At 47.8% G+C, this 20,230-nt stretch overlaps 1 protein-coding gene across 2 annotated transcripts in view; it reads left to right on the forward strand.

Annotated features, from left to right (window-relative positions):
• VASP (vasodilator stimulated phosphoprotein) overlaps window positions 1-20,230 on the forward strand; it is a 24,626-nt gene continuing 4,396 nt past the window's right edge. The window contains exons 1-8 of one of the 2 annotated variants that reach the window (XM_077286404.1): window positions 1-289; window positions 2,922-3,090; window positions 12,297-12,465; window positions 12,550-12,607; window positions 12,726-12,763; window positions 12,976-13,241; window positions 13,483-13,619; window positions 13,786-13,871. In XM_077286404.1, coding sequence (XP_077142519.1) covers window positions 285-289; window positions 2,922-3,090; window positions 12,297-12,465; window positions 12,550-12,607; window positions 12,726-12,763; window positions 12,976-13,241; window positions 13,483-13,619; window positions 13,786-13,871 — 928 coding nt within the window. In that variant the 5' untranslated portion in view covers window positions 1-284. Of the gene's footprint in view, window positions 290-2,921; window positions 3,091-12,296; window positions 12,466-12,549; window positions 12,608-12,725; window positions 12,764-12,975; window positions 13,242-13,479; window positions 13,620-13,785; window positions 13,872-20,230 lie in introns of both variants that reach the window. The other variant, XM_077286403.1, reaches the window with a different exon arrangement.

Genomic DNA, 20,230 nt, shown 5'->3' on the forward strand with positions numbered 1-20,230 from the left:
AGATCCCGAAAGAGAGGAAGTGATAGCTGGTAACAGAGAGAAAGAAAGAGACGGGAACAGAGGGATCTGGAGAGACCGATGCCTCTATAGATCTGCTAGGGAGCGGCTGGATGAGCGGAGCCGGGAGCGGCTGAGGACATAGACCCCGGGGCCCCGGGAGGAGGCAGCAGCTGCGGCAGGGGCCACTTCCTGCTATGCCCAGATAGCTGAGGGGCAGCGGAGAGATAGGGTGGGGGCCGCACAGGTGAGAGGGCACATTCCTACCAGGAGGAGGCGCCAGCAGCATGAGGTGAGAGGGGTCCTGTCCTGTCTGCTCCATGTGTCGGGGTATATACTGTCATATGCGGGTGTATACAGTCCCGGGGGGGGATTATATATGTATACTGTACCGGGGGTACTATATATGGGTGTATACAGTACCCGGGGGGGGGATTATATATGTATACTGTACCGGGGGTACTATATATGGGTGTATACAGTCCCGGGGGGGGGGGGGGGGATTATATATGTATACTGTACCGGGGGTACTATATATGGGTGTATACAGTCCCGGGGGGGGGGGGGATTATATATGTATACAGTCCCGGGGGGGGGGGGGGATAATATATATGTATACTGTACCTGGGGTACTATATATGGGTGTATACAGTCCCGGGGGGGGGGGGGAATTATATATGTATACTGTACCGGGGGTACTATATATGGGTGTATACAGTCCCGGGGGGGATAAAATATATATGTATACTGTACCGGGGGTATTATATATGGGTGTATACAGTCCCGGGGGGGGGGGATTATATATGTATACTGCACCGGGGGTATTATATATGGGTGTATACAGTCCCGGGGGGGGGGGGGGATTATATATGTATACAGTCCCGGGGGGGGGGGGATTATATATATATATATATATATATATGTATTAGTACCGGGGGTATTATATATGGGTGTATACAGTCCTGGGGGGGGGGGGATGATATATGTATATATGTATACTGTACTGGGGGTATTATATATGGGTGTATACAGTACCCGGGGTGTATATATTACACTGTAACGGGGGTAATATATATATATCCTGTACTGTACCCGGGGGGGGGGGTGTATCATATACGGATGCATACTATACCCGGGTAATATATATGTATACTGTACCCAGGGGGAGATAGAGAGAGAGAGAGCGTGTGTGTGTGTGTGTATATGTGTGTGTGTGTGTATATATATATATATATATATATATATATATATATATATATATATATATATATATATATATATATATATATATATATATATATATATTATACCCTCCGTTCCCTAGGTACAGTGTGTGTGTGTATACATCTATCCCTGGGTGCAGTATACTCCCACATATAATACCCTGGGTACAGTATACATATATAGGTGTATACTGTACGGGGGTCTATCATATATATGGATGTATTTTGTACCAGGGTTATGTACTGGGGTATTATATACAGGTGTGTACTGTACCTGGGGCTATTGTATATTGGCACTCTCTGTATCCAGGGGTATTATATATGGGTATATATTGTACCTGGGGGTGATTATATATATATATATATATATATATACGCACGTGTGTGTGTGTGTGTGTGTGTGTGTATATATATATATATATATATATATATATATATATATATATATATATATATATATATATATATATATACATATATATATATATATACATATATATATATATATATATAAACACTTGGATGCCTATGACCTCACACCACTGTCTGTACCACCTACATCCCTCTATAACATTTGGAAGATGGTGACATCACGCTCCTCTCTATAACACCTGGAGGACGGTGACATCACGCTCCTCTCTATAACACCTGGAGGACGGTGACATCACGCTCCTCCCTATCACACCTGGTGGACGGTGACATCACGCTCCTCCCTATAACAACGTGAGGATGGTGACATTACACTTCTCTCTATAACACCTGGTGGACGGTGACATCACCCTCCTCCCTATAACACCTGAGTGACCCTCAGACTGGGCTGTATTGTGTAATTTTTTTCGGTGTTGTGCAGTGCGCTCATTCCTTTTACTTCCTTTTTCCCTCCCTCTTCTCAGTCATTGTGGTAGCTCCCGACAGCTTCTCATAGCCTTATATAGACAAAACCACAACATGCAGCGGGGGGGTTGGAGGCGGATGGACGAGGGAAAGCCACATTTTTATTTTTGTTTTATGTGTCTGACAGTTTAGATGAAATGTGACACGTTCTGTGCGGCTTTATGTACTGTGCCGTCCGCTGTAGCACTGGGTGCAGCGCTTACTGCCGTCACATTATAATCACACGTTATTTATAGCCTCCGGTCCATTATCACTTGAGCCAGACCGGTTATAAAGTTATCTGGAGAAGATGGCGGGTCTGTATGTAACACTCTATAGTAGTAGGGTGTGATGTCATCGCTCGTGTGCTGCCTGTGCCCAATACACACTGTTTGGACTGTATGCTGCATAAACGGCTCTGACCACTGACGACGTGAGGCCTGGGTCAGGAGTGGACTTCCTGGGGTCAGGAGTGGACTTCCTGGGGGTCAGGAGTGGACTTCCTGGGGGTCAGGAGTGGACTTCCTGGGGGTCAGGAGTGGACTTCCTGGGGGTCAGGAGTGGACTTTCTGGGGGTCAGGAGTGGACTTTCTGGGGGTCAGGAGTGGACTTTCTGGTGTCCAGCCAGGGGTGTACATACATACATGTATATAGAGCCCCCCTATTACACCTGATAACGGCTCTGATGTGACTGGGCTTCCACAGGGTGGGACACCACAACGGTGATGGAGAGTGTTGTGTCCCTCCAGCATATTAGGAGATGCTAGGAGTTGTAGTGGGGGTGATAGTCATGAATTTCTTTGCTCATCGTCTTCCTCTTCTCTGCAGTGAGACACCGGTGATCACGGCCAGAGCCACCGTCATGGTCTATGATGATTCCAGTAAGAAATGGATCAATGCTGGGACTGGGCCTGCCGGACACAGCCGAGTCCAGCTCTTCTACAGCGCAGGGGGCCAGTCGTACCGCGTGGTGGGGAGGAAGCAGCCTGATCAGCAGGTACACATGGGTTCACTACATCATGTATTGTAGTGTGTGTGTGTCACATTTTTGTGTAATGTGTATATGTACCATATATGTAAGTAGTATATGTGTCTATGCACCATGTGTGTATCATGTATCAAATATACTCTGCTCAAAAAAATGAAGGGAACACTAAAATCCCACATCCTAGATATCACTGAATGAAATATTCCAGTTGCAAATCTGTATTCATTACATAGTGGAATGTGTTCAGAACAATAAAACCTTAAAATTATCAGAGTAAATCACAACTAATATCCCACGGAGGTCTGGAGTTGGAATGATGCTCAAAATCAAAGTGGAAAATTTAAATTACAGGCTGATCCAACTTCAGTGGAAATGCCTCATGACAAGGAAATGATGCTCAGTATCCACGTGCCTGTATGACCTCCCTACAATGCCTGGGCATGTTACTGAGGAGGCGGCGGATGGTCTCCTGAGGGATCTCCTCCCAGACCTGGACTAAAGCATCCGCCAACTCCTGGACAGTCTGTGGTGCAACGTGACGTTGGTGGATGGTGCGAGACATGATGTCCCAGATGTGCTCAATCGGATTCAGATCTGGGGAATGGGCGGGCCAGTCCATAGCTTCAATGCCATCATCTTGCAGGAACTGCTGACACACTCCAGCCACATGAGGTTTGGCATTGTCCTGCATTAGGAGGAACCCAGAGCCAACCGCACCAGCATATGGTCTCACAAGGGGTCTGAGGATCTCATCTTGGTACCTAATGGCAGTCAGGCTACCTCTGGCAAGCACATGGAGGGCTGTGGGCCCTCTAAAGAAATGTCACCCCACACCATTACTGACCCACTGCCAAACCGGTCATGCTGAAGGATGTTGCAGGCCGCAGATCGCTCTCCACGGCGTCTCCAGACTCTGTCACGTCTGTCACATGTGCTCAGTGTGAACCTGCTTTCATCTGTGAAGAGCACAAGGTGCCAGTGGCGAATTTGCCAATCCTGGTGTTCTGTGGCAAATACCAAGCGTCCTGCACGGTGTTGGGCTGTGAGCAGAACCCCCATCTGTGGACGTCAGGCAGTCAGACCATCCTAGTGGAGTCGGTTTCTAACCATTTGTGCAGACACATGCACATTTCTGGCCTGCTGGAGGTCATTTTGCAGGGCTCTGGCAGTGCTCCTCCTGTTCCTCCTTTCACAAAGGCTGAGCTAGCGGACCTGCTGCTGGGTTGTTGCCCTCCTACGGCCCCCTCCACGTCTCCTGGTGTACTGGCCTGTCTCCTGGTAGCGCCTCTGGACACTATGCTGACAGACACAGCAAACCTTCTTGCCACAGCTCGCATTAATGTGCCATCCTGGATGAGCTGCACTACCTGAGCCACTTGTGTGGGTTGTACAGTCCGTCTCATGCTACCACGAGTGTGAAAGCACAACCAACGTTCAAGTGACCAAAACATCAGCCAGAAAGCATTGGTACTGAGATGTGGTCTGTGGTCCCCACCTGCAAAACCACTCCTTTATTGTGTCTTGATAACTGCCAATAATTTCTATCTATTGTCTATTCCATTTGCACAACAGCAGGTGAAGTTGATTGTCAATCAGTGTTGCTTCCTAAGTGGACAGTTTGATTTCACAGAAGTTTAATTTATTTGGAGTTATATTCTGTTGTTTATTGAGCAGTGTATATGTGTATTATGTATCATGTATGTATGTCACATCCATGTGTAATGTGCATATGCACCATATATGTAAGTAGTATGTGTGTGTATGCACCAGGGGTGTATTATATTATAATATATATATAATATATTTTGTATATATGTATCATGTATGAATGTCACATTTATGTGTAGTGTGTGTGTATATGTAGCATATATGTTAGTAGTATGTGTGTGTGTGTGTGTGTGTGTGTGTGTGTGTATGCACTAGGTGTGTATCAGCTAAGGCTGCAATATATCAAATAGGGGTACTGCCATCTGAGATTTCCAGGGTATCATAATTGCTGTATTCCGTAAGTGCATGATAGACCAGGAAGTGGATCCTGCACCTATTAGATTAGAAGAGGTCCCCTTTACCTCCAGTTAGCACTCAGGAGAGGTTAAGGCCATATGTGAATGGTCTCTAAACAGAACATGGAGGTTCTGTCACCACATGTGCCGGACCCCAACTCGCCTTTCACCCTGCTTCTTCATGGGTGAGGAATCCGGGTGAAACGTGTGTTGGGGCTCGGCACATGCGGTGTCAGAACCTCCATCATGTAAGGCGGCTATTTTGGCTATAACTTTATGCATCTTTATATTTTATAGTGTAGTTTGTTTAGGTTATATGCATTTAGCACTTTACTATTTGTGTTTACTCCTTTACTTACCTGCAGTGATTGATTATAAGCTGCTGGATCTAATCTGCGGGCGCTTTTGGCGCTGTTAGGAATTGGTTGGAACTTATTTGTAGTTGCTTTTCAGTGTGTGGTGTTCCTCCTCACATCTATGATAATAATAAGTAGTACGAGTATTGAAGCTTCCTTCCATGGTGCTGTGACGCTGCTGTCCTTCCATCCGTGAGGAATTTTTGCTCCTCCTGATATGTTGTGTGTATGTCATGTATGCATGCGCAGTGTAGGTATCTGATATGTTGTGTATGGTATATACGCATGCGCAGTGTAGGTATCTGATATGTTCTGTATGGTATGTACTTATGCTCAGTGTAGGTATCTGATATGTTGTGTATAGTATGTATGCATGCGCAGTGTATGTATCTGATATGTTGTGTATGTATGCATGCGCAGTGTAGGTATCTGATATTTTGTGTATGGTATGTATGCATGCGCAGTGTAGGTATCTGATATGTTGTGTATAGTATGTATGCATGCGCAGTGTATGTATCTGATATGTTGTGTATGGTATGTATGCATGCGCAGTGTATGTATCTGATATGTTGTGTATAGTATGTATGCATGCGCAGTGTATGTATCTGATATGTTGTGTATGGTATATAGGCATGCGCAGTGTATGTATCTGATATGTTGTGTATAGTATGTATGCATGCACAGTGTAGGTATCTGATATGTTGTGTATGGTATATACGCATGCGCAGTGTATGTATCTGATATGTTGTGTATGGTATGTACTTATGCTCAGTGTAGGTATCTGATATGTTGTGTATGGTATGTATGCATGTGCAGTGTATGTATCTGATATGTTGTGTATGGTATATACGCATGCGCAGTGTAGGTATCTGATATGTTGTGTATAGTATGTATGCATGCGCAGTGTATGTATCTGATATGTTGTGTATGGTATGTATGCATGCGCAGTGTAGGTATCTGATATGTTGTGTATGGTATGTACGCATGCGCAGTGTATGTATCTGATATGTTGTGTATGGTATGTATGCATGCGCAGTGTATGTATCTGATATGTTGTGTATGGTATATACGCATGCGCAGTGTAGGTGTCTGATATGTTGTGTATGGTATGTATGCATGCGCAGTGTATGTATCTGATGTGTTGTGTATGGTATGTATGCATGCGCAGTGTATGTATCTGATATGTTGTGTATGGTATGTACTAATGCTCAGTGTAGGTATCTGATATGTTGTGTATGGTATGTATGCATGCGCAGTGTATGTATCTGATATGTTGTGTATGGTATGTATGCATGCGCAGTGTATGTATCTGATATGTTGTGTATGGTATGTACCTATGCGCAGTGTAGGTATCTGATATGTTGTGTGTGTGTGTGTGTGTGTGTATGTACGCATGCTCAGTGTAGGTTAGGTATCTGATATGTTGTGTATGGTATGTATGCATGCGCAGTGTAGGTATCTTATCTGTGTGTGTCTACCATGTATGTGTGTGCTGTGTATACAGTGTGGGGTGATAATGCAGTAAGGCTACGTTCACATTTGCGTTGTGCGCCGCAGCGTCGGCGCCGCAGCGCACAACGCAAACAAAAACGCGGCAAAACGCACGCTAAAACGCTGCGTTTTGCGCCGCATGCGTCCTTTTTGGCCGAAAGTTGGACGCAAAAAAAATGCAACTTGAAGCGTTTCTTGCGTCCAACGCTTGCGGCCATGCGGCGCAAAACGCAGCACAACGCATGTCCATGCGCCCCCATGTTAAATATAGGGGCGCATGACGCATGCGGCGCCGCTGCGGCGCCCGACGCTGCGGCGCTGACCGCAAATGTGAACGTAGCCTAATACAGTTGTGATGCAGATGAGCGAGGGATAGTGTATAACAGACATGACCCCTGCATCTAGAGATGATGAGTCCTGTCCCCACCTTGTATATGGCGAGAAGCTGCAGTGACCCCTGGCAGTCACTGGCTGTGGAGCGCTGACTGTGGAGCGCTGGCTGTAGAGCGCTGGCCGTGGAGCGCAGACTGTAGAGGCGCTGGCTGTGGAGCGCTGGCTGTGGAGCGCTGAATGTTGAGCACCCCCCGGCTGTGGTTCTGACGAGGACCGGGAGGATGAGTTATTCCAGGAATGTGTCCAGCGCCGGAGGGGATGCGAATACAGGAGCCATCACAGCCTCCTGTAGATGTTTAATTATGGAGCGTTCCCCACTCACCTGGAGGTGTCCGTCCCCGAGTCGTCCTTGTGTGTATTAGCTCAGATGTTTCATGGACGCCATTACTGGGCCCCACAATGCCGTCATCCCAGATCAGATGGAAATCTGCAGCGTTTAACTTCTCCCCTGCAGATCCAGCTTTGTGTCAGTCATTATTTTAGTTTTGTCATTTTGTTCATGAACCAGGAGGCCCAGGATGAGCAGAGCTATACTGATAATGAACATGGAATTATGGGAGCCCAAGGTCACTGTGAGGCATAAGAAGAATGAACCAAAGCTCCCCCATGAGTCACATCCAAAGCTGCAGTCACAGATCAGTTGATTGTGCTTTGAAGCAAATTGTATGAAACTGACACTGTAGCCTTGTCAAAGGGAAACACACTGCAGCTCTGGATGTAACTGGAGTATAATAACTAATGTAGTAGATAACGGTGAATGCAGCTCTGGATGTAACTAGAGTAAATAACTAATGTAGTAGATAACAGTGACTGCAGCTCTGGGTGTAACTGGAGTAAATAATAGATAAGTGACTGCAGCTCTGGGTGTAACTGGAGTAAATAAGTAATGTGGTAGATAACGATGAGTGCAGCTCTGGATGTAACTGGAGTATAATAAGTAATGCAGTAGATAATGATGAGTGCAGCTCCGGGTGTGATTGTAGCACGAGACATGATTTAAGCCAGGACATACAAATTCCGCAGATTTATACTGTGAGATGTTGATCATTTCTATCAAATCCACAGCTCAGCCTGACTCCAAATTTGGAAACCAAAATAAACCCCTGGATCAGTAGCCGATCCTAGTGATCCAGTGCAGAAAACTAGACTTTTATCTGTCAGAAAAGAAGTTAGGGAATTTGATATACTCAGTAAGACGGCTCCACAGTGTGACCGCCCTGCTCCACAGTGTGACCGCCCTGCTCCACAGTGTGACCGCCCTGCTCCACAGTGTGACCGCCCTGCTCCACAGTGTGACCGCCCTGCTCCACAGTGTGACCGCCCTGCTCCACAGTGTGACCGCCCTGCTCCACAGTGTGACCGCCCTGCTCCACAGTGTGACCGCCCTGCTCCACAGTGTGACCGCCCTGCTCCACAGTGTGACCGCCCTGCTCCACAGTGTGACCGCCCTGCTCCACAGTGTGACCGCCCTGCTCCACAGTGTGACCGCCCTGCTCCACAGTGTGACCGCCCTGCTCCACAGTGTGACCGCCCTGCTCCACAGTGTGACCGCCCTGCTCCACAGTGTGACCGCCCTGCTCCACAGTGTGACCGCCCTGCTCCACAGTGTGACCGCCCTGCTCCACAGTGTGACCGCCCTGCTCCACAGTGTGACCGCCCTGCTCTACAGTACAGAGCTCTATAGTGTGATCGCTCTTACAGTACAGAGCTCTATAGTGTGACCGCTCTTACAGTACAGAGCTCTATAGTGTGACCGCTCTTGCAGTACAGAGCTCTATAGTGTGACCGCTCTTACAGTACAGAGCTCTATAGTGTGACCGCTCTTACAGTACAGAGCTCTATAGTGTGACCGCTCTTACAGTACAGAGCTCTATAGTGTGATCGCTCTTACAGTACAGAGCTCCATAGTGTGATCGCTCTTACAGTACAGAGCTCCATAGTGTGATCGCTCTTACAGTACAGAGCTCTATAGTGTGACCGCTCTTACAGTACAGAGCTCTATAGTGTGACCGCTCTTACAGTACAGAGCTCTATAGTGTGACCGCACTTACAGTACAGAGCTCTATAGTGTGACCGCTCTTACAGTACAGAGCTCTATAGTGTGGCCGCTCTTACAGTACAGAGCTCTATAGTGTGACCGCTCTTACAGTACAGAGCTCTATAGTGTGACCGCTCCTATAGTACAGAGCTCTATAGTGTGACCGCTCTTACAGTACAGAGCTCTATAGTGTGGCCGCTCTTACAGTACAGAGCTCTATAGTGTGACCGCTCTTACAGTACAGAGCTCCATAGTGTGACCGCTCTTACAGTACAGAGCTCCATAGTGTGACCGCTCTTACAGTACAGAGCTCTATAGTGTGACCGCACTTACAGTACAGAGCTCTATAGTGTGACCGCTCTTACAGTACAGAGCTCTATAGTGTGACCGCTCTTACAGTACAGAGCTCCATAGTGTGACCGCTCTTACAGTACAGAGCTCTATAGTGTGACCGCTCTTACAGTACAGAGCTCTATAGTGTGACCGCTCTTACAGTACAGAGCTCTATAGTGTGACCGCTCTTACAGTACAGAGCTCTATAGTGTGACCGCACTTACAGTACAGAGCTCTATAGTGTGACCGCTCTTACAGTACAGAGCTCTATAGTGTGACCGCTCTTACAGTACAGAGCTCTATAGTGTGACCGCTCTTACAGTACAGAGCTCTATAGTGTGACCGCTCTTACAGTACAGAGCTCTATAGTGTGACCGCTCTTACAGTACAGAGCTCTATAGTGTGGCCGCTCTTACAGTACAGAGCTCTATAGTGTGACCGCTCTTACAGTACAGAGCTCCATAGTGTGACCGCTCTTACAGTACAGAGCTCCATAGTGTGACCGCTCTTACAGTACAGAGCTCTATAGTGTGACCGCACTTACAGTACAGAGCTCTATAGTGTGACCGCTCTTACAGTACAGAGCTCTATAGTGTGGCCGCTCTTACAGTACAGAGCTCTATAGTGTGACCGCTCCTATAGTACAGAGCTCTATAGTGTGACCGCTCTTACAGTACAGAGCTCTATAGTGTGACCGCTCTTACAGTACAGAGCTCTATAGTGTGACCGCACTTACAGTACAGAGCTCTATAGTGTGGCCGCTCTTACAGTACAGAGCTCTATAGTGTGACCGCTCTTACAGTACAGAGCTCCATAGTGTGACCGCTCTTACAGTACAGAGCTCCATAGTGTGACCGCTCTTACAGTACAGAGCTCTATAGTGTGACCGCACTTACAGTACAGAGCTCTATAGTGTGGCCGCTCTTACAGTACAGAGCTCTATAGTGTGACCGCTCTTACAGTACAGAGCTCTATAGTGTGACCGCTCTTACAGTATAGAGCTCTATAGTGTGACTGCTCTTACAGTACAGAGCTCCATAGTGTGACCGCTCTTACAGTACAGAGCTCTATAGTGTGACCGCTCTTACAGTACAGAGCTCTATAGTGTGGCCGCTCTTACAGTACAGAGCTCTATAGTGTGATCGCTCTTATTTTCACTTAGATTGCTTCCTTTCAAAGTGTTTATCTGGGACTTTATAAAAAAACATATACCTAAGCACTAAGAAGTAGAGGTAATTCTTACTTTCCTGCCTGTTGTGCATGGCGCTGTTCTTCCCCATCACGTACCACTCCTGCCGGGTTTCAGCTGTCTCTGCTGGTGTGACGGAGCGGGACCTCCGGCTTCATTCTGATTGACAGCCATCTACCTCAGGCTGTGGGGATCCAGCTGTCAATCAGAATGACGGCGTAAGTCCCTTCGACATAGCAGCGTGGAAGAGAAGCCTCCGCTCTGCAGATGTGACGCCGGCAGAGACAGCTGAATTCCCGGCAGGAGCGTCTGTGACCGCTCTGTACTGGGGAAGAACAGCGCCGGGAACAGCAGGCAGGTAAGTTGTAGTTATCTGCCTTTTAGTGCTTAAGTACATTTTTTTGTTTTTTGATGAAGTCCCGGATACCCCCTTTAAGTTTGGGGTAATAATGGCGGTCACGCTGCCCTGTGATATGCTGTATGTCTTTAGCTGTTCGATGTGATGGTGTCAGGTGGTTTCTCATCCCTCCTGTGCGTCATGTCGCCTGCTCAGGGGGTTGCAGTGTGGACACAGGAAGGACATGTTGTAACGTATAGTGGTGGCTTCCTTCCCTCGTGTAATAATTGTGCAGCAGACCCGCACCGCCGTCCCTCAGCTCTGTATATAACGTCGGGGGGACTCGTTGCCCGCTGTGGTCGTCTTGCATGCTGGTTTTGGTGATTTCTCCATATCGTGGTGGTGTCACCCTGCTGTCGCCGGTTACATAGTGTGAAGCTCTATTGTAAAATATTTAACAGATATAGAAATAACTTCTAATGGCTCCACCCGCAGAAAAATCTGGCTCCTCCCCTTACGGGGTCACCCCTGGCGGGCCCCACACAGGAGCTGCAGAGATATCAAAACTAAAAGAAAAGTGCCTGCACTGCCCTTAGCAACCAATCACAGTGCAGTTTTCATTCCTCCTGAGAGGTTTAAGAAATGAAAGCTGAGCTGTGTTTGGTTGCCACAGGCAACAAGGACAGTCTTGAGAAATAAGACCCGTATCCTTCTCATGTAATTAGTTGATATTAGTCTCCATGGTTATTGGTGGGCTGAGGGTTTGCGTGGCCCTCACCCTCTTTCTTATATCTTTAGACCATTTTGTAAATCTGCCCACATTAGAAAGGAGAAAATGTCTTTGCAGCCAATTACAGCTCAGCTTTCACATCTTTGTCTGCTTTTGGAAAATTTAAGCTGCGCTGTGATTGGTTGCTATCGGCAATAAATACCATTTTCTTCTAGTGGATTTCATAGACATGGCGTCTCGTCCCCGTCGGCCACAGCGCCCTCTGCAGGCTCTCTCCGTACATGGCGGTTGCTGTGTGATCAGACAGTTCGCTGGTTATCTCTTCTATCTTCTCGTCTTCTGCAGGTTGTAATTAACTGCCCCCTGATCCGAGGACTGAAGTACAACCAGGCTACGCCCAACTTCCACCAGTGGAGGGACGCGCGGCAGGTGTGGGGGCTGAACTTCAGCAGCAAGGAGGAGGCCGGTCAGTTCGCTGCGGGGATAATACAGGCTCTTGATTGTCTGGAAACTGGTAAGATCCGGTGTGCACCCTGCAGTCATGTGACCTGAGCGCGCCAACCTGGGGCCCAACCTGTCACTGGTGTCTTTTCTGCAGGTGCGCCATGGCCCAGTCAGAATGGACCCAAAGCAGAAGAGCCGGAGCTGCCAAGGAGGTGAGTGTCAGCAGCAACATGGCGGCCATGATGAGGCTAGGCAGCGTGACATGGAGGGCGGCCCTGTGGACCTAAGAGATTGGTGCCTGTTCTTACCAGTCATGTCCTCTGTCCACAGGCCGCAGCCAGAACTGGAGCAGAAAGTCCAGAGTCCAGGTACGGGGGCATAAGAGGGTCAAAAACAGCTCACGGGCCTAATGTTAAGTCATTGGAGTAAATCCGAGACCTCCCAAGGCCCTGTAATATTATCTCAGTATTCCGGGCGGCTGATGATGGTTTTCCTCTTCCTGCTGTCATTTATACACAATAGGAGGCTTCTGTTTAGGGTGGGGTACAATGGCTGGCAATAACCATCACTTTTCTTTTAGTTGCTTCAGTCACCCCAGTATCAGCTGGACCACCTCCACCACCAGGACCACCACCTCCTTTTGGGGGTCCACCGCCTCCTCCTGGGGGCCCACCAGCTCCTCCTGGGGGCCCACCAGCCCCTCCTGGGGGTCCACCAGCCCCTCCTGGGAGTGGTCCTCCTCCTCCACCACCCTTGCCTTCAGGAGGAGTGGTTGGAGGGGCTGAATCAAGCGGTGGAGGCCTGGCAGCTGCCTTAGCTGCGGCCAAGCTGAAAAAAGTGTCAAAGGTAAGAAAAAAAAGAAGGGGAATGTGGGGGGGAGTAAGGTGCGAGGTTACAGGGGAGATTTAAGGTGGGTCATGTATACAGTAGCCGTTGACGGATGCAGGTGTGGCTGTGGGAGGTTGGAGGAGGCAGTTAAGGGGCGACTGCAGATGTGGTTGTAGTAGACAGATCTGGATGACTTGAGTGGGTGAGGATGAGGGGATATTGGTGATTTATTGACCTTTTGTTTTACTTGGTTCAGCAGGAGGAGTCTGGCGGCTCCTCTCCTAGCAGTAGCGGCCCGCCCAAGCCAGACGTTAGCCGCACCAGTGGAGGAGCATCGACCGGGGGTGGAGGTGGAGGAGGACTCATGCAGGAAATGAATAAAATGCTGGCCCGCAGGTAGCGATTTTGTCCCTTCTTCCCCAGCCTTTTGGGGGTGTCTCAGCAGTGACCTCACTGGACTTGGGGCTCTTCGGACATACTTGATGATTTGTGATCGCGTCTTATTTCCATATACAGTGTATTAGACCACACAAGTGATTCATTTCTTGGCTTCTCTCTATAGGAAGATGATGACCCAGCAGGCGGAGCGCCCGGCCCCCACAGCCACCCAAGATGATAATGACATCACCAGTGGACGGAGTCAGGCAGGTGAGTCACATCAGCATTCAGTCTGTAATGTCTGCTGGAGGGGGCTCGGTGATTCATGGGCCGATACAAGATCTTATAACATCGTGATAACGTTCCTTGCCTAATTCAGAATCTTCGGGGACAGAACATAATCCCCTAAGATGGAGGCCGGCCCCACCCCTGCAGTACCTGCAGTGTCAGGTTTTCCCGGGGTGCTTCCTTATTGTCTCCTTCTTTCATGCGTTTTATGGTTATTCCTCATCAGGGCAGTGCTACAATCATATGATGTGGCTGTAGAACAGAGGACTCAGACCCTGTTTAGTTTTACATGTTGCCCCCTACATTTCTTTTAGATGCAGCCTCCGTACATTTATTATGTTCAACTATGTAGAGAATTTTTTCAGTAAAGGTGCAAAAGAAAATAGGGCCGCGGCCGAGTAGCAAAAAATGGTGCCTGAGGGTATTTGCATTGTACATTATGCCTGACAGGAATGTACATGTTAACGCCTTAGTTTTTACGCTCCTGCAGTAAGTTCATGTCATGCCGGGTGTGCAGGACCCTCACTGTGTTCTGTTACAGAAAAGAGGAGAATAAGGAAAGGACTTTATTTTCACTTCAATTGCAGTCTGTCTCTCCCTGTTATTATTTTACACTAGATGGTGGCCCGATTCTAACGCATCGGGTATTCGAGAATATGTATGTATGTACGTTGCGCTTAGCACAGCCAAGTAGTATATAGCATAGCCACGTAGTATATAGCACAGCCATGTAGTATATAACAAAGCTACGTAGTATATAACACAGACAGCCACGTAGTATATAACGCAGCCACGTAGTATATAGCACAGCCACGTAGTATATAGCACAGCCACATGGTATATAGCAACCACGTAGTATATAGCACAGCCCACGTAGTATATAGCAGCCACGTAATATATAGTAGCCACGTAGTATATAGCACAGCCCACGTAATATATAGCACAGCCCACGCAGTATATAACACAGCCCACGCAGTATATAACACAGCCCACGCAGTATACAGTCATGGCCAAAAGTATTCACACCCCTGCAATTCTGTCAGATAATACTCAGTTTCTTCCTGAAAATGATTGCAAATACAAATTCTTTGTTATTATTATCTTCATTTAATTTGTCTTAAATGAAAAAACCACAAAAAGAATTGTTCTAAAGCCAAATTGGATATAATTCCACACAAAACATAAAAAAGGGGGTGGACAAAAGTATTGGCACTGTTCGAAAAATCATGTGATGCTTCTCTAATTTGTGTAATTAACAGCACCTGTAACTTACCTGTGACACCTAACAGGTGTTGGCAATAACTAAATCACACTTGCAGCCAGTTGACATGGATTAAAGTTGACTCAACCTCTGTCCTGTGTCCTTGTGTGCACCACATTGAGCATGGAGAAAAGAAAGAAGACCAATGAACTGTCTGAGGACTTGAGAAACCAAATTGTGAGGAAGCATGAGCAATCTCAAGGCTGCAAGTCCATCTCCAAAGACCTGAATGTTCCTGTGTCTACCGTGCGCAGTGTCATCAAGAAGTTTAAAGCCCATGGCACTGTGGCTAACCTCCCTAGATGTGGACGGAAATGAAAAATTGACAAGAGATTTCAACGCAAGATTGTGCGGATGTTGGATAAAGAACCTCGGCTAACATCCAAACAAGTTCAAGTTGCCCTGCAGTCCGAGGGTACAACAGTGTCAACCTGTACTATCCGTTGGCATCTGAATGAAAAGGGACTGTATGGTAGGAAACCCAGGAAGACCCCACTTCTTACCCCGAGACATAAAAAAGGCAGGCTGGAGTTTGCCAAAACTTACCTGAAAAAGCCTAAAACGTTTTGGAAGAATGTTCTCTGGTCAGATGAGACAAAATTAGAGCTTTTTGGGCAAAGGCATCAACATAGAGTTTACAGGAGAAAAAAGACGCATTCAAAGAAAAGAACACGGTCCCTACAGTCAAACATGGCGGAGGTTCCCTGATGTTTTGGGGTTGCTTTGCTGCCTCTGGCGCTGGACTGCTTGACCGTGTGCATGGTATTATGAAGTCTGAAGACTACCAACAAATTTTGCAGCATAATGTAGGGCCCAGTGTGAGAAAGCTGGGTTTCCCTCAGAGGTCATGGGTCTTCCAGCAGGATAATAACCCAAAACACACTTCAAAAAGCACTAGAAAATGGTTTGAGAGAAAGCACTTTAGATTTCTAAGGTGGCCAGCAATGAGTCCAGACCTGAATCCCATAGAACACCTATGGAGAGATCTAAAAATGGCAGTTTGGAGAAGGCACCCTTCAAATATCAGGGACCTGGAGCAGTTTGCCAAAGAAGAATGGTCTAAAATTCCAGCAGAGCATTGTAAGAAACTCATTGATGGTTACCGGAAGCGGTTGGTCACAGTTATTTTGGCTAAAGGTTGTGCAACCAAGTATTAGGCTGAGGGTGCCAATACTTTTGTCTGGCCCATTTTTGGAGTTTTGTGTGAAATGATCAATTTTTGCTTCATTCTCTTTTGTGTTTTTTCATTTAAGACAAATTAAATGAAGATAATAATACCAAAGAATTTGTGTTTGCTATCATTTTCAGGAAGAAACTGAGCACAATTTTTTATTTTATTATTTTTAACATTATATCTTTTTACTATTGATGCTGCATAGGCAGCATCAATAGTAAAAAGTTGGTCCGGGATGGGGCGACACACTGGCACTGACTGGAGGAGAGTAGGGAGGGGCCAATTCGCGTCCGGACAAAGCCTGTCGCTGATTAGCCGCGACCAATCAGAGACGCGGGATTTCCGTTACAGACAAACAGATGGAAGTACCCCTTAGACAATTATATAGATAGATTAATTCATTTTAATCACTGAGCCCCTGTTATACTTCTCTGCAGTCGACACCAAGCCAAGGCCGTTATTCACTGTAGGCATCTCCGTGCCCCCGTAATGCTTCGCTGTAGGCAACACCAAACTCCCACCATCCTTCACTGTAGGCATCACAGAGCCACCACCATTTTTCACTATAATCATTGAGCCCCCACCGTGCTTCCCTGTAGGCATCACTAAGCCCCCAACATGCTTCATTGTAGGTATCACTAAGCCCCCACCATCGGTCACACACATTGTGGGAAGACTTAAGTGCAACACGAGGGGAAGGAAGCCTAAACGCTTGGGAAAGGGGGAGTGGAGACCCCTAGTCAGATCCAATAGCACCCTGCCTCCCCTACCGTCCCTATATTGGTTCCACACCAATTGTCGAGCAGGAACCTAAGCCCTGTATATCCCTAGAGCTAGGCCCTGAATAGGGAAAAAGGGGGGGATGAGCACTGGCCGTCCCCACTGTACACTAAAGAGAAGAAGGGAGGCAAACAAGGGGGAAGCAACTTATCTTAGGCAAACTCAGAGAGGTAACCCCAAACGTCCTCCAACAGTACCAGAGAGGAAGTTAGCCAACTGCTATCGCTCCAAGCCTTTACAGTGGAAAATGTGAATATCACCGGTGACTCCCTGAAGCAGACTGGGAGTTTATAAACACCCAGATTCAGGTGTGTCAATAAGAGTAGGAGGGAGGTTGCTACTTGGTCCAAAGGTCAGAAGGATTAAGAAGGCGTCTGCAATGCCAAACACAGACCTTCTGCAGCCAGATGCAGAGCTACTGTCTGTAGCATCTGACACACCCGTGACACCATCCTTTAATGTAGGCATTACTGAGCCCCCGCTGTGTATCATTGTAGGCATCACTGAGCCTCCACTATGCTTCATTTTAAGCAGGTTGTTTGTGTTTATTTTCTGGGTCTGCTTCATCATTCCCCCTCCAAACATAACGTTGATCAATGGGTTTGAAAAGTTCAAATTTTTTTTCTTTGCTTCATATTCCTGAACTTCTGTATTTTATTTGTATGGTGTTGAGCAAATTGGAGGGGATCTTTCTTGTGCTTTTGGGTTAGTAGGGGTACTCCTTTGAGTTCAGACATGGAGACCTTCACCATTTAGTATGCGCCTTAGAAGATACGGCTGAGTCTCGCAGGTGAAAACCCAGCTCTGGCACCGGCACTTCAGAGCGGAGCTTGCGGCCGCACAGCAATACATGGAGCTGCACACTCCGCTCCGGAGTGCCGGCGCCAGAGCTTGTTTTTAACCTGCGAGACTCAGCCGTATCTCGCTGTAGTGTGATCCCGGCCTTACTGTGCAAACTGAACTCTCAGTGCTGGCTGCCACCAGATCTCGCTGCAGGTCATTTGTAGTCATTCGATGTTTTTTGACCAGCTGCCTTCTAAGGAATCTGGTGGCAGCCGGTGACGCCCTCCTTTTTTTGCCGTATCCAGGTAGTGTAGCCGGTGCTCCTCTGTGACCCCCATCTGTATTGTTTGGAACGTGTAATACCTTGGTATCTTCTTGTATCCTTTCCCGTGTTTGTACAAGATTTTGATCTCTTCTCTTAACCTTTTGGGCCACTGACTTAGAATCAGAAGTCCAGCGCCTCCATCCGTATCACCTTTGCATCACGCACCTCTGATGTAAATCTCGTACTGCGATTTAGGTGATTGGTTTCCACAGCTTTGTTTTAAACTATTTGAGCAATTAAGATGCTACAGAGAAAGCAGTCATGGTTAGGACCAAAAAGTTGAAATGCGTTGGAGGAGCCCTGGAAGACCCTGCTTTGTATTGCAGTTTTTTAATAATCTGGAGAGGATTATATCCTGTGGGTGCGAGGGCAGGACTCCTCGATTCTTATATACTACTTACTCAAGTGACCGTCCATCCAACCTTGGGCAGGAATATCTGACGAGTGTGGTGACTCCCGAGTAACATTTCTGACATGCGATGGTCGCAATCGCAACCTCCAGCCAGGTCGGGTATTGGATGTGTTTATTCTCACGCCTGATATCGCTGATGAGGTCCTGAGTTTATTACATGCGGTGCTGGAGACAATCGTGCTCTTCTGAGAGTGTGCTGAAAAACCTGAAACTGCAGCAGTCAGTAAAAGTGACATTTTTTGCTCAATTTGGAGAAACCACTTGTTATATCAGTTGTATTCAGCGATTTATTGCAAATAAACCAAATTTACACGAGGGGAGGGGGAATTTTGTTTGCAGCTGTATTATTGCATTACCAGTCTTAAATGTGGGTGCAATCATTGGGGCTCAGTGTTCAGGATCTGATTGTCACCAGGATCTGGGCTGCAATTAGTGGGGAAAAGCTGACCAGAAATGTACGGCAACACAGCACACTGGATGTCAGGAGCAGGAGAAGGGGCTGCAGGTGATGAGAATGCAGGAGAAGGGGCTGCAGGTGAGGAGAGAATGCAGGAGAAGGGGCTGCAGGTGAGGGGAGAATGCAGGAGAAGGTGCTGCAGGTGATGAGAATGCAGGAGAGGGGGCTGTGAGGAGAGATAATGCAGGAGAGGGGGCTGCAGGTGAGGGGAGAATGCAGAAGGGGCTGCAGGTGATGAGAATGCAGGAGAGGGGGCTGTGAGGAGAGAGAATGCAGGAGAGGGGGCTGCAGGTGAGGGGAGAATGCAGGAGAAGGGGCTGCAGGTGAGGGGAGAATGCAGGAGAAGGGGCTGCAGGTGATGAAAATGCAGGAGAGGGGGCTGTGAGGAGAGAGAATGCAGGAGAGGGGGCTGCAGGTGAGGGGAGAATGCAGGAGAAGGGGCTGCAGGTGAGGGGAGAATGCAGGAGAAGGGGCTGCAGGTGACAAGAGAATGCAGGAGAGGGGGCTGCAGGTGATGAGAGAGAATGTAGGAGAAGGGGCTATGGGTGATAAGAGAATGTAGGAGAGGGGGCTGCAGGTGATGAGAGAGAATGTAGGAGAAGGGGCTGTGGGTGATAAGAGAATGTAGGAGAGGGGGCTGCAGGTGATGAGAATGCAGGAGAAGGGGCTGCAGGTGATGAGAATGCAGGAGAGGGGGTTGTGAGGAGAATGCAGGAGAGGGGGCTGCAGGTGATAAGAGAATGCAGGAGAAGGGGCTGTGAGAAGAGAATGCAGGAGAGGGGGCTGTGAGGAGAGAGAATGCAGGAGAGGGGGCTGTGGGCGATGAGAATGTAGGAGATGGGGCTGTGAGGAGAGAGAGTGCAGGAGAAGGGGCTGCGGGTGAAGAGAGAGAATGTAGGAGATGGGGCTGTGAGGAGAGAGAATGCAGGAGAGGGAGCTGCGGGTGAAGAGAGAGAATGTAGAAGGGGCTGTGAGGAGAAAAAATGTAGGAGAGGGGGCTGTGAGGAGAGAGCATGCAGAAGGGGCTGCGGGTGATGAGAGAATGCAGGAGAAGGGGCTGTGAGGAGAGAGAATGTAGGAGAAGGGGCTGTGAGGAGAGAGAATGCAGAAGGGGCTGTGAGGAGAGAGAATGCAGAAGGGGCTGTGAGG

The sequence above is a fragment of the Ranitomeya variabilis genome, chromosome 2, assembly GCF_051348905.1.
Source record: "Ranitomeya variabilis isolate aRanVar5 chromosome 2, aRanVar5.hap1, whole genome shotgun sequence".
NCBI classification, from domain to species: Eukaryota; Metazoa; Chordata; class Amphibia; order Anura; family Dendrobatidae; genus Ranitomeya; species Ranitomeya variabilis.